Source organism: Arvicola amphibius, chromosome 2 (genome assembly GCF_903992535.2).
Source record: "Arvicola amphibius chromosome 2, mArvAmp1.2, whole genome shotgun sequence".
Lineage (NCBI taxonomy): Eukaryota > Metazoa > Chordata > Mammalia > Rodentia > Cricetidae > Arvicola > Arvicola amphibius.
In genome coordinates, this window is record NC_052048.2 from 132,665,730 (window position 1) to 132,678,725 (window position 12,996).

Consider the following 12,996-nt stretch of genomic DNA (forward strand, 5'->3'; position numbering starts at 1 on the left):
AGAGAGAGAGAGCACTCACTCCTTAAGACTGTCAAGGCAAGGCAGAGCAAGGCAGCTTTAAGCTGAGTGAGTTGACGGACGTCCAAGCTCCTAGTATTTGGCAGGCAGAAGTAAAAGGATTACAGCAAGTTCAAGGTCAGCCTGGTCTACAGTGTGAGTCCTAGGCCAGCCAACATCATGCAGTGAGGCACATTCTGAAAAGATTTTTTTTTTTATTTTTTTTTTTTTTTGCTTTTTCGAGACAGGGTTTCTCTGGAGCCTGTCCTAGAACTAGCTCTGTAGACCAGGCTAACCATGAACTCTCAGATCCACCTGCTTCTGCCTCTGAAATGCTGGGATTACAGGCGTGCACCACCACTACCAGGTTCTGAAAAGTTTTTAACAAACAAAAATATTGAAAAGACAGTTCTACTTATCGGTAAAGCAAACTAATTGTGGCTGTCCATTTTTCTTATTTAGGGCTTTAGCTCTCAGTTTGACATCACTATTTCAAATGCATTATAAGACAGGAAGAACATAGAGATAGTATCAAAACCCACTTCCTTTTTATGTGCAAAAATATAGAGGTCTGACAGCAAAACTGATGCTTTTAGTCAAAAATTGATAGAACTCTTGATATAAGTGTACCTTTCAGCCAAGTAGAAACAGATTAGAACTTAGAAACTCAGTCCAATAGTGAATCTGTTTTATTGATTTATATGTAAACTAGAGGAAGCTGCTAGTTTGTAGCTTTGGTTCTTAGCTTTCAGACAGGAAACATGTTCAGAGAAGAGCTTAATGGAATGTCATCTCAAGGTAAGGTAAAATAATGTCAGAAAATCTATTAGTAAGATCAACTATATCTTACTGTTTTGTGGTCATAGCTGAGGGAAATCTGTCTTTTCCTCAAAATGTATTGTAAATACTGTAATAGGAAATAACTTCATGGATAGTTGGTTTTTGATCGTGCCTTCTCCTTCCCTTGGAGATAGGGTCTCTTTGCATAGCTCTGGTTATGCTGGAACTTAGATAGACCAGGCTGTCCTTGAACTGACTGATTGATCCTCCTGCCACTGCCTCTCAAGGGCTGGGATTTAAGATGCTGCATGGATATAGTTCTTATCTTGTTAAAAGGCAAAGTTGTGAGATTTGGTTTTGCTCTTGCTATTTTTAAGGGAAAAAAATGAGTTAGTGAAAAACTCCCTTTCATTGTAAATGACTCCTGTTTTCTTTTAGTCAGGAATTTTGTAACTGGAGCTAGAAAATACTGTAAATTCAGCCCTCTATCATCTTTGTATGTGCTAAGTTACTGAATGGGGAAGATTGGATTCTTGTTTCAAATGCATCCTGGAAACAAAACTTTGACAAAAGTTTTAGGTTGAAAGATTTCTGGGAGATTATAGAAGAGAATATTAAGAGAGGTTTCTCAACAAATCGTGTTTACTCTTTGAAGTTTTGAGACGTTAGCATTTGAAAAGAAGAGTGTTCTAAGTTTCATAGATGTTGAGACTAGAACTTACCATAATTTCAGCCTCTATTGATGGGGTCTATAATTTTCACGATGTATTTGAAGTGGCTTAGTGTGATAGGTTTGTGCTTTATTTTTTTGTTAGAAAAGGCATTTGCCTTAAGGAAGAACCTTCCAGGTAACATGATAGCTTTATTACCTTTTTAAGACAATGAAGTATGAGTCTTAGATTCTTTAGTAGGCCTGTTCTGGATGTTTGCTGTTTATAACCAGGCAGTTTTTAGGAAAAGTGAGAAAATATATATTATGAAATTCTCGCAAGGCTTTAGAAAAAACAGTTGACTATTAATAGTTTAACCTTGTATTTTCATATATTCTTTATAATACCAATGACCAAATAAAAAAGACATAACAACACATGCTCACAGTTATATAGAGAAAATGAAAATGTCTTGCATTCTTACTGGAATTGTAATCATTTTGTAAAACAGATCGGCAGTTCCTAAAAACAATTAAGCACAGAATTACCATAAAACCCTGTAGTTCTTTCCTGGATTGAATCCAAAAAATTGGAGAGCCGCAGATAAGATGACTTACAAACCCAAATTCAGGTTTCCTAAATCCAAAGGTTTTTGTTTGATGATCTTTGTTATACCATGTGTTTTGATCATTTTCTTTTCAACCCCCCCAACTCTTCCCCGATCGTCTTACCCTCCCTACTCACCCAGCTTCATATTCGCCCCCCCCCAGAAAACCACAGAAGACAAAAAAGCAAAAGTCAGAGCAAACATACAAACCCAATAAGAAAAAAAATTTAAAAAAAAAAAACCCACAAAAAACAAATAAATAAGCTAAACATAGAGTAATTCAAAAGGGGGGAGAGCAGGAAATAATGTTTAAGAAGCTCAACCAAGCAGGTTGGTACACACCTATAATCTCAGGAAAATTTCTAGGAGTTAAACTACAAAGTGAAATCTAGGCTATAGTGTAAGTCTATTTCTCAAAAAATTAAGAAAGGCAGGGGCAGTCCCACCTGCCATTATATACAAACAGACAGAACGTTACTCACAATATTGTTATTAACTGACTAAAAGTGGGAAATTCACTATTTCGTGAATATAAACATGATATATGCATGTAATGGTTAATTATTCAGTCATGAAATGAAGTATTCTTGTCAGAATATAAATGAACCTTCAAAAGATATCAGTATTTGAAAAAAAAATTCACACACAAAAGCGTATTATTCCATCATATCAAACAGAATTTAGATAGATCCATAGAGACAAATAGAAGGTAAGTATTTGGCTAGGATTAGGTGCAAAGTGAAAGTGTAGAACAGTGAACAGCTAACAAATGTGCTCTTTGGGGTAGGATGATGATGGTGGTAATGGTTTCATAGTTTTGCAAATATGAATTGTACACTTTCAACAGGTTAATGAACATAATTTCTTTTACCTCTTATATAATCTGTCAACATCTAATACCACACTGAGGATACATTTTCTTTCTGTTGATCAATTGTTTTAAGATTTATCTAGCTCATTTTTCAAAAATTTAATCCATGTGTATATACTTACATTTGTTTATGCATACCCTGAAGGCCAGAAAATGATACTGGATGGCATTTATGAGCCGCCTGATGTGTGTGTTGAGAAACAAATCTGAGTTATCTTGCAAGAGCGATGTTTACTTCTGAGCCATCTCTTACTATTTAGCTTAAAATTTTTTTTTGTAGTAGATTGTCAGTGCTTGGGTTTTTTTTCTGTTTTATTTTAGCATTAAACTGATTGTATATCAGTTTCCTTACATATACATAAACATGACATTTATGAAGATGAGGATACAAAACCAAAGTTAAATTGTATTAATATTAGGACATTTGAGAGTAATGTAGTATGTTGTACTCTGGGATTTGTATGTTTTAGTATGTATATTTCTTATTTTGTATCAGATAGATATCTAGCAGCACATACTTCATGGTTTTAACCATGTAATACTATTTTGCTATAAATGTTTTCATGTCAAGTATTTTAAAAGAAGACATTAGGCAACATGTATTCTTCAAGAGTCATCTCTAGGTTGTTCCTGGCTCAAATAGCATTTCCTTACTCTCACATGAGTTTGTCTGAACCAATAATTTTATCTTTCTCCTTAACTAACAAAATGTATTCATTGGACTTGTAGAAGACATGAGTTTGGTACCCAGCATCCACATTTGGCAGCTCACAGTGCTGCCATCACTAGAGGATCTGATGCTCTCTTTTGACCTCCATGGGCACTGCCTTCAAATGTATGTGTGCGCGCGCGCACACACACACACACACACTTTTTTTTTTTTTTAATGGGCTGGAGAGATGGTTCACTATAGAGTACTGGCTGCTCTTCCTTCCACAGGGCCCAGGTCTGATATCTAGCACCCCTATGGCACCTCACAACTCTCTGTAACCTCATTCCAGGGGATTCCACACCCTCTTCTGTACTCTGGATACCAGGCATTGCATGCATATAAAAATTAAAATGTACTCATTTTGTATACGTAGTGTATACAAAACAGATAATGACAACATAGAAAGTAAGTGGTTGTTTCCAGTAGAGAAATCTTGAAAAATCCCTTTGTACAGATAAGCCTAAGACTTGTGACATGAGGTAAGGACCGACAGGGTTACACAGTGGAAGAATTTTGAAGTGGAAATGGCAGTATTGTCTTCAGTATAAACTTTGTCACAACTTTCCACTATGTTGTATTTTCATTATTTACCTTCAAGTTTACTTTAGGACTGTAGGTACTACAGATATCCTTAGGACCTTTTTCTAGTTCTAAATTGATAACATGATTTATACATGACTTCTTGCTTCTTTAATCACTTCTAATATATTACAATGAGAAGTAATATATACTAATACTCACCCCTTCCCCATCCTATCATCCTACACTAGAACTTTCTGAGGAAATAAAGTGAAAAGGGAGACTGTTTGCAGGACAACTCCAAAGAGAAGAACCTTCCCTAAAGTGTTTGGTCACAGTTCTTAACAGGTAGCAGCATATGATCTGGGGAAGGAGTGGTGCTTGATATAAACTCTGATAACACAATTTTTCCTTGTCAATTTTCCTCTAGTATCATCTAGACTGTCACAGCCATCCTCTCCCCAGTCGGGCTGCCCATCACCCACCATTCCAGCAAGTAAAGTCATTTCTCCATCACAGAAGCACAGCAAGAAGGCATTAAAGCAGGTAATTGTTAAGTCTGTCTTTATCAGAAAAATATCTCTCCAGTTAATAGTTATGAAAGCCAGGCTGGTGGTATGTACTTTGTAATCTCAACATTTAAGAGGCAGAGGTTAGCCCAATCTACAGAATGACAGCTTCACAGAGAGATCCTGTGTTGGTAAAATGAGCCACGTTGTGGTTCATACCTTTAGTTCTGTTGTATAATGAACAATGATGTATCAAGATAATGTTTCAATAAAACACTGCATCAACTCTTCTGTTAATTTCTCAAAACTTATTGAAAGCATTTAGATTCATTTCCTTTACACGGTGAATGTCAACAATCTGCTGATTTGCTGCTAGTAATTTTTATACTCTATGTTTATCACCCATTGTGTGTAGGGTTGTGGTAAATCCTTTTAAAGATGTTTTTGAAGACTCAGATTTTTTTCCTAGTTAAAGTGCATGTCCTGAATCATGAATAGGTGTTTACATTTTCAGGGCTTTTCTTATGTGTAGTCTGGTAATTGTTATAGGGAACTGGGGATGAAACTCGTAGCATTACACAGTAAGTAAATGCGTCTCACACTGAGCCACATTCCCAATCCTCAGGTTGGTTATATTAATATTATACTAATTGGAAGTATAGAATAGAACTTATATATTCATTCTTTACATGGGATATATGTGTGTGTGTGTTTCAAAATCAGGCATGATGTAACACACTTTTAGTCCCAGCACTACTTTTGAGGCAGAAGCAGGCAGATGTCTATGAGTTCAAGGCCAGCCTGGACTACAAAGTGAGTTCCAGGACAGCCAGGGCTACTACACAGTAAAACCCTGTCTTGATAAAACCAAGAAACGAATTTTGTAGCACACATCTGTAATCCTATCACATTCCCTATCACATTGGAGGCTGAGGTAGAGAGAAAAGCATTTGAAATCAATATGGGCTATACAGTAGCAACAGGCATCTGGCTGGCTATCTATCTATCTATCTATCTATCTATCTATCTATCTATCTATCTATCTATCTATCTATCTTTGGGTCTTCTAGTGCATTTTGAAATGAGGAAATTTCACTCATCATTAACATAAACTGTGTAGTTGTATATTTTATTCTAGATTTGGGGAGAAAGTTGTAGACATTATCTTTCCTCCCTAGGTTGGAAAAATAATATTTAAGAATTATATTCCTTGCATTATACTGTGCTTTGTTGTTTAATATAATAGACTAATATAGTCTAGTATAATAAACTATTGGTTTTTCTATTTTTGAATCAATTTTGGAGATTTTTTGTTAGAAAATGGACTGTTTCTGGGCTAGTGAGGTTGCTCAGTGGGTAAAGGCACTTACTCCTAAACCTGAAAATCTGAGTTCACATTCCTGGAACCCACATGGTGGAAAAGAAAACTACCTCCCTGGAATGGTTCCTGACTTCCATTTCTATGCCCTCCCACCCCCAACTCTATAATTAATTAATGTCTGTTATAAAAAGAAGTAAAATTTTCTTTTTACTTGATTATTGCATGTACTCTGTAAAGTTATCCAATGTTTTTTGTTTTTTGTTTATTCTTATTGATTTATTTCTTCCCAATATTAATTTCCAGTTAAGTTTTCTTTTGGAATTTTCAAAGAGCTGGCTTTGGATTGCTTCTCTTTTGAGATAACACCTTGCTGTATTGCTTGGAGTGGCTCAATATGTTTTCCAGGCTGTTGCATCCCTCCATCCGCCTTTGTTCTCTCTCTCTCTCTCTCTCTCTCTCTCTCTCTCTCTCTCTCTCTCTCTCTCTCTCTCTCTCTCTCTCGAAATGCTTTGTCACATAATTCTAGTATTCAGGAAGCTCAGGCAGGAAGATCCTAATTTCAGGGCACCCTGGGTTATAGAGCATGGTACTACCTAGCAGCTTCCTCCAAGAAGCAGCGAGTGATCAATAAATACAAACTGACAAGTAACTAGGAAAACTTTGAATAACACCATTTTTAATTCTCATGATTTGGTATGAGTAAGAAATTTTATTATCAGAAAATGACAAGTATGGTGAAAATTGTTGCTCATATATTCATATAGTATAGTATAGTAAAAAAAATTTAATGGTTAAGTATGAATGATTGAATGTAGGACCTTGTGAATGGTAGGCAAGTACTCTGCCACTGAGCTATATCCCAAGCCACTATAACTTTATTGAAGAAAATTTTACAGTATCTATTAAATTTTAGATGTACATGCTCTGAGAACATTCAGTTAAACATTTTAACTCATGTTAAAGAAAGATACACAAAAAAATATTTGTATAAAAGTTTGTAATAGTAAAATTGAGGCCTGACTTATATATTATATGTTATATGTAGATACTCACATATGTTCACATCTGTCTAAGATAAATCAGTTAGGGGGTGTATAAACATTCTTGTTTATAAGATGGACAGTTGTAGAGGATTAAAAGCTTGTGCTGTAAAAGGTTGTTCTATGCAGTTAAGAGATGAAGAAATCACCAAAAGGATGCTGTTCTAAGAGAAGACACAATTTCATTTCCCAGTGCCCACAATGGGCGGACGATTGCTTATCCTTTTTTAGCTCAGGGATTCATAGTCCTCTGCTGATCCCAACAGGTGGTGTAGTCAGGGCACAAACACATACCTTACCTAGAACTAATATAAAAATAAAGGGTTTGGAGATAATGGCTCGTTGATTAAGAGTGCTTTCTCCTCTAATAGAAGACCTGGGATTGGTTTTCAGCACCTGCATCAGGTTACTTAAAGTTTAGCTTCAATTCTAGTGGTCTGATTCATTTTCACCTCTGCAGAGACATGCACAAACATGTCACATACTTAAATACATGCATAAAATTAAGTAATTAAATCTTAAAATGTCTTAGGGTCTGGAGAGATGGCTCAAGGGTTAAGAGCTCTGGCAGATCTTCCAAAGACCTGGTTTGTTTGCTCACTGGTTATCATCCCATGACTGTCTATAACTCCAGTCCCAGGGAATCCAGTGACCTCTGCTGGCCCCGTTGGGCACTGCATGCACACAGTATACAGACATGGAGGCAAAACACACATACACATAAAAATAAATAAAATCTTTTAAAAGAAGGACCCCTGATAGAGGCTGCACAGTTGGCACAGTAGGTCAGGTACTCCATGTACAAGTAACCATGTAAAAGTTATACATGGCATTTTTTTGTCAGTAATCACCTGACTAGGGATGCAGAATTGGTAATTCTGTGACTTGTAGGCCATTTAGTCTAGATGGATCAGTGCAGTGATCTCTGGGGATAGTGAGGAGAACCTGCCTTGAAAATTGAAGGAATCTGTTAGAAAAGATATTGATGTTGACTTTTGTTGTCCATGAATACACATATATAAATACGAAAGATCATTGCTGAATGGTTAACCTGTTGGCCCCAGATTTTCTTTGAACTATCCTACCAGAGTATCTGGAAGCCTGGTCAGTAAACAGGTTGTTTTTTATGAATGATTAGAACTTACAATTTTAAATTTTTTGAGATCGAGTGTTATTGTATCGTGCTGACTGCTCTGAAACTCACAGAGATTCTCCTGCCTCTGCCTCCTGAGAACTATATTTAAGGTGTGTGCCATAATTCCTGGCTCAGAATCCATAAACATTTTAAATTATGTGAAATTTAAAGTATTTAAAAGTTTTTTTATTACAAGTTGTTTGCAGGACCAGGATCCATGGCCACACACACAGTTGTGAGCTGCCATAGTGACGTTGGGAATTGAACATGCATTCTCTGCAAGAGCAAGAAGTGTCCTTACCTGCAGAGCCATCTCCCCAGCCCTTTTTATGTGTGTGCGTGCGTTTGTGCGTGCGTGCGTGTGTGTGTGTGTGTGTGTGGGGGGGGTGATCACGTGTATGTATATATGTCTTCATATCTGTGGTTGGACAGATGTGGATACACATTCATGTCTCCACACTTTATGTCTGTAAGCATGGGTGTGGGTGCATGTTTATGTCTCCACACTATACCCGTGAGTATGGCTGTATACTTGTCTCCATGTCTATGGACACACTAATGTGAGTGCATGTTCACGTCTCCACAGTTTATATCCAAATTTGTAAGATTTGGAAGTGGGAATTTTTGTTAGTGAATTCTTTTCGTTTTGTGTGAGTGTCTGTGCCTTAGCACATGGAGGTCAGAGAACAACTTTTGGGAGTCACTTTTCTTCTACTCTGGGTCCTAGGGATCCAACTCTGATATTCGGGTTTGGAGATTGGTGCTTTTCCCACTGAGCCATCTCACAGGCCTTCTTTCTTTTTCTAATGGCCATTCTAAATAATATCATGCTACCTTTATGTAGTGAGGAGCAGCGGGCAGGTCTGCTTTTCGTCCCGCCCGGCTCCCGCATGGCTAGCTTAAAGCCCCAAGTAACAACACACAAACTGTATTCATTTAAACACTGCCTGGCCCATTAGTTCCAGCCTCTTGTTGTCTAATTCTCACATCTTGATCAACCCATTTCTAATAATCTGTGTAGCACCACGAAGTGGTATCTTACCGGGAAAGATTCAGCATGTCTGATCTGGCAGCTGGCTCCATCGCGGCTGGCTCAGAAAGGAGAGGCAGGGCAATTGCCTGAGGCATCTGCCTTACTTCCCTCTTCCCAGCATTTTGTTCTGTCTACTCCACCCACCTATGTTCTAACCTATTAGGCCAAGCAGTTTCTTTATTAATTAACCAATGAAATCACCAGATAGATAGAAGACACACCTACATCACCTTTATTAAAAAAAGAAAAATAACCTACAATGTCTGGAAGCAACTAACTGCTGTTACCAGAACCTTACAGTGTCATTTCCACTCTTTATTTCATTGCTGTAAGTAACTAAGACATTATCATGTAGGCAAGTCTCTTTGCTCTTACTCAGGGTAATTTAAATACTTATTAAAATGTAAGGTCTGTGAATCATAAATAATACAAATAATTGCCTTTTTCATAGAATTAGTGCAAATTAAGCTTACTGGTACATGACTTAGAATTCTGTTTTGAGAAATTATGAAAGTATTTAATTCTGTAATAAGAAGATTGTAAATTCCTTGCCTTACTGCTGATTTTTAAGTTCTGAAAAAAAATTAATAATTTTTTCCTTACAGCTACATATAATGGAATAATCTTGGCCTTCCCCCAAAGTACCCAAATTCTGTAGGTCACTTAGTCCTTGTGTCAGTTTTGTTAAATTTAGGGTTTTGTTTGTATTGAATAGATATCAGAGTAAGTTCTCGCCATAACTGATGTCACTCAATTTTACTGTAAACTGGGTTGCTTATTTCTTACTGCCAGTTTTTCTTTATAGGCCCTGAAGCAGCAACAACAGAAGAAGCAGCAGCAGCAGCAATGCAGGTCAAGCATGTCCATGTCTAATCAACATCTCTCTCTCAAGACTGTCAAAGCAGCCAGTGACTCTCTACCTGCCAAACCCGGTAGGCAGTTTGACTAATCTTCCCTCCCCAGTGGAATTTTCTTTCTCCCAGCTTATCTGAAATTTTGATATTGTAAGTTATTTTACTGTACTGTTTATTTTTAAATTTCTCTTTTCCTAGCATTATCTTTCTGCTGCCACAAAAATGATATAGATCCTAGGATAAGGTGGTGTGCAAACCTTTAATCCCAGCAATGGGAGGCAGAGGCAAGGACAGCCAAGGCTATACAGAGAAACTTGGTCCTTAGGCAGATGTATGCAACAAATAGTTTTTTGACTTAGCCTTCCATGCAGCCTCAAAGTGAACTTGTTACCAATGCTCTCATTTAAAATATGAAGATGGGGCTGGAGAAATGGCTCAGTCAGTAAAAATGTGTACTGATCTGATTTCATCTTCTGGTGTCTGAGGACACTGAGCATTCTGGTGGGGCAATAACATACATGCAAGCAAAACACTCATACACATAAAATCAAAATAAATTTTAAACATAAAAGTTAAAAATTAAGTATGTAGGCTTTCTAAAAATATATACTCTTTAATTTCTTTTGGCTATGTTTACATAAACTTGGTATTTGTTGTTGCTTTTGTTTTTAACTTTGTTTTGCCACAGACTTTGTTTTGCATTATATAATTCACCTGAATACCATAAGCTCGTTCTAGGGGCTGCCCTAAAAGTCAATGGTCTTAGTCTTGGAGATATTTTCATTTTTGTTAGAAAAGCATTTGTGACTAGAGATAAATAATGTGAGAGAAGATGTAATGGATTTTGTTTATAAAGCATTCAAGAGGCCTACATTTTTTTCATTTATTACCATGGGATAATAGTCTGAATGTTTTTATTTTATCTTATTAATTATTAGGTTTATTGTTATCTGGGGAGCAACTGCATGTGGAAGTCTGGGGCTGACTTGAAGGGGTCACTTTTCTTCTCCATGCGATAAGTCAGGCTGTAAGGGTTGGTACAGCTGTCTTGCTAGCCCCCTTGGTGGATTTTTGTTTATGAATCCCATGTTACCCATCTTCAATATTTTTTTCTCCTAGCCTTATGGGAAGGAAAGCAATCTGATGGACAGTCAAGCAGTCCCCAGAACTCAAATTCCAGCTTTTCTTCCTCTGTGAAAGTGGACAGTTCTCTTCTAGGCCTGGGGAAGAAGTCTTTCCAGAGGTCTGACAGACTCCACACAAGTAAGTTCAAAGACTGCGTTCTCAGTGCAGCCCTGTGTTCACAGTATGCTTAAAATTCATCAGCTACTTGCTTGAGTTTAATGTAAATTTTTAATTTTATTTTAAAAAGTCAGACATAATTTCTTTTCTGTTTTTTTTTCTCTGTTTTTTTCTTGTTGTTGTTGTTTTGAGATAGGGTTTCTCTGTGTAGTCCTAGCTGTCCTGGAACTAGCTCTTGTAGACCAGGCTGGCCTCAACCTCACAGAGATCTGCCTGTGCGCAAGTTAATAGAAATAAATGCTCAGAATAGTGCCTGGCACCTAGTAACCCTTCATAAGTTTGCTGTTACTGTGGTAATTGTTACTATTGGCATTATTTGAAATACACAGAGAAGTTCTCTTCTAGGCTTAACAGTATTGAAGTCCTGCTTGTTCAGTGAATTCTGAATTTATTGAGTCAAGGTTATTAATCTAAAATAATGAACCCTGTGGTCGAAGTGATTGAAGTGTGATGGCTTAGGAGCTGAGAGCCTGTTCTCCTTTTTCAGAGTTCGGCTCCCAGCTCATCACACTACTTTCAAAGGACTGCAGCTCTCAGGGCCTAATTCCCTCCTCTGGCTGCTACTGTACTCATGCACACACAAACACATGCATATACATAATTTAAATTTTTAAATTAAAAAATAGTGCTTGTTTTTGGCTTTTTTGTTTGTTTTCTTTTGAGACAAAGTTTCTCTGTGTAACCTTGGGTGTCCTGGAACTCGCTCTGAATACCAGGTTGGTCTCAAACTCAGAGATCCACCTGCCTGCCTCCTGAGTTCTGAGATTAAAGATGTGTGCCACCACCATGCAGCAGTGCATCCTTTTAAATGTTTGGTTTGGGTGAGCTTGGTTAATGATTGCACAAGATATGCTAAAATCTGCTCTGTGTGAGGACTTGTCCCGTTGTGGCAGTCGGCCTCACACAAACACATGATTTCTGTGTAAGAGAAGTGTCTTAACCTAGCTTTGAGCTTGTGATCCTCCTCCCTCAGCATTTTAGATGTTGGGACTATAGACATAAACCACTGTGCGCTGGCCTTTCAGGTATTTAAAGCTATCTTGTATTAAATGATTCTTGTTTAAGTTAATCTATTGGCCATTTACAGTTCAGCCTGAATTATATATTAGGCCTGCCGTATATGTATATAGCAAGATCGTAGCCACAAAAGTAAAGTAAGATCTTCCTGATGAATTCCTCCTCATTATTTACTTTATCAATCACTGATAAGTGTTTTGTTTGGTTAGATTTTGCCTGGTATGCCTATTTATTTGTGTGCCCTTGTGCTTGTATATTTCTCTGCAAACAGTATTTAATTGGCTGGCATTTTTAATTCTTTGTGATAGTCTCTGATCTTACTATTTTTTGCTTTTGCTAATCTAATGTACTAGAACTTGTTTTTTAACCTTAGTTTTTATTCTTTAGCCATTTTTTCTAGTTTTGTTTTATACTCTTAAAATTTTCCTTAAAGGTTGTTTCTTTTTTATTTTATTTTGCACAGAACAAATGGAGCAGCACTGGTCCTGATCAGGTCCAAGTGCGGAACAGTTGTCTCAGGATATCTATCTGTACACTGCTCAAAATTGTATCCTTAGACACAGATCACCTGGCGCTTGCACTGGATTTTTGAAAATGCAAGATTTCTGAATGATAAATTAACCCTCCAAATCTATCTTTCTTTCCTTCT

General features: G+C 37.1%; 1 protein-coding gene across 1 annotated transcript in view; it reads left to right on the top strand.

The window, feature by feature from the left end:
* Asxl2 (ASXL transcriptional regulator 2) overlaps positions 1 to 12,996 on the top strand; it is a 79,675-nt gene that overhangs the window by 44,528 nt on the left and 22,151 nt on the right. The window contains exons 6-8 of the mRNA XM_038319064.1: positions 4,567 to 4,682; positions 9,980 to 10,106; positions 11,148 to 11,291. Coding sequence (XP_038174992.1) covers positions 4,567 to 4,682; positions 9,980 to 10,106; positions 11,148 to 11,291 — 387 coding nt within the window. The remainder of the gene's footprint in view (positions 1 to 4,566; positions 4,683 to 9,979; positions 10,107 to 11,147; positions 11,292 to 12,996) is intronic.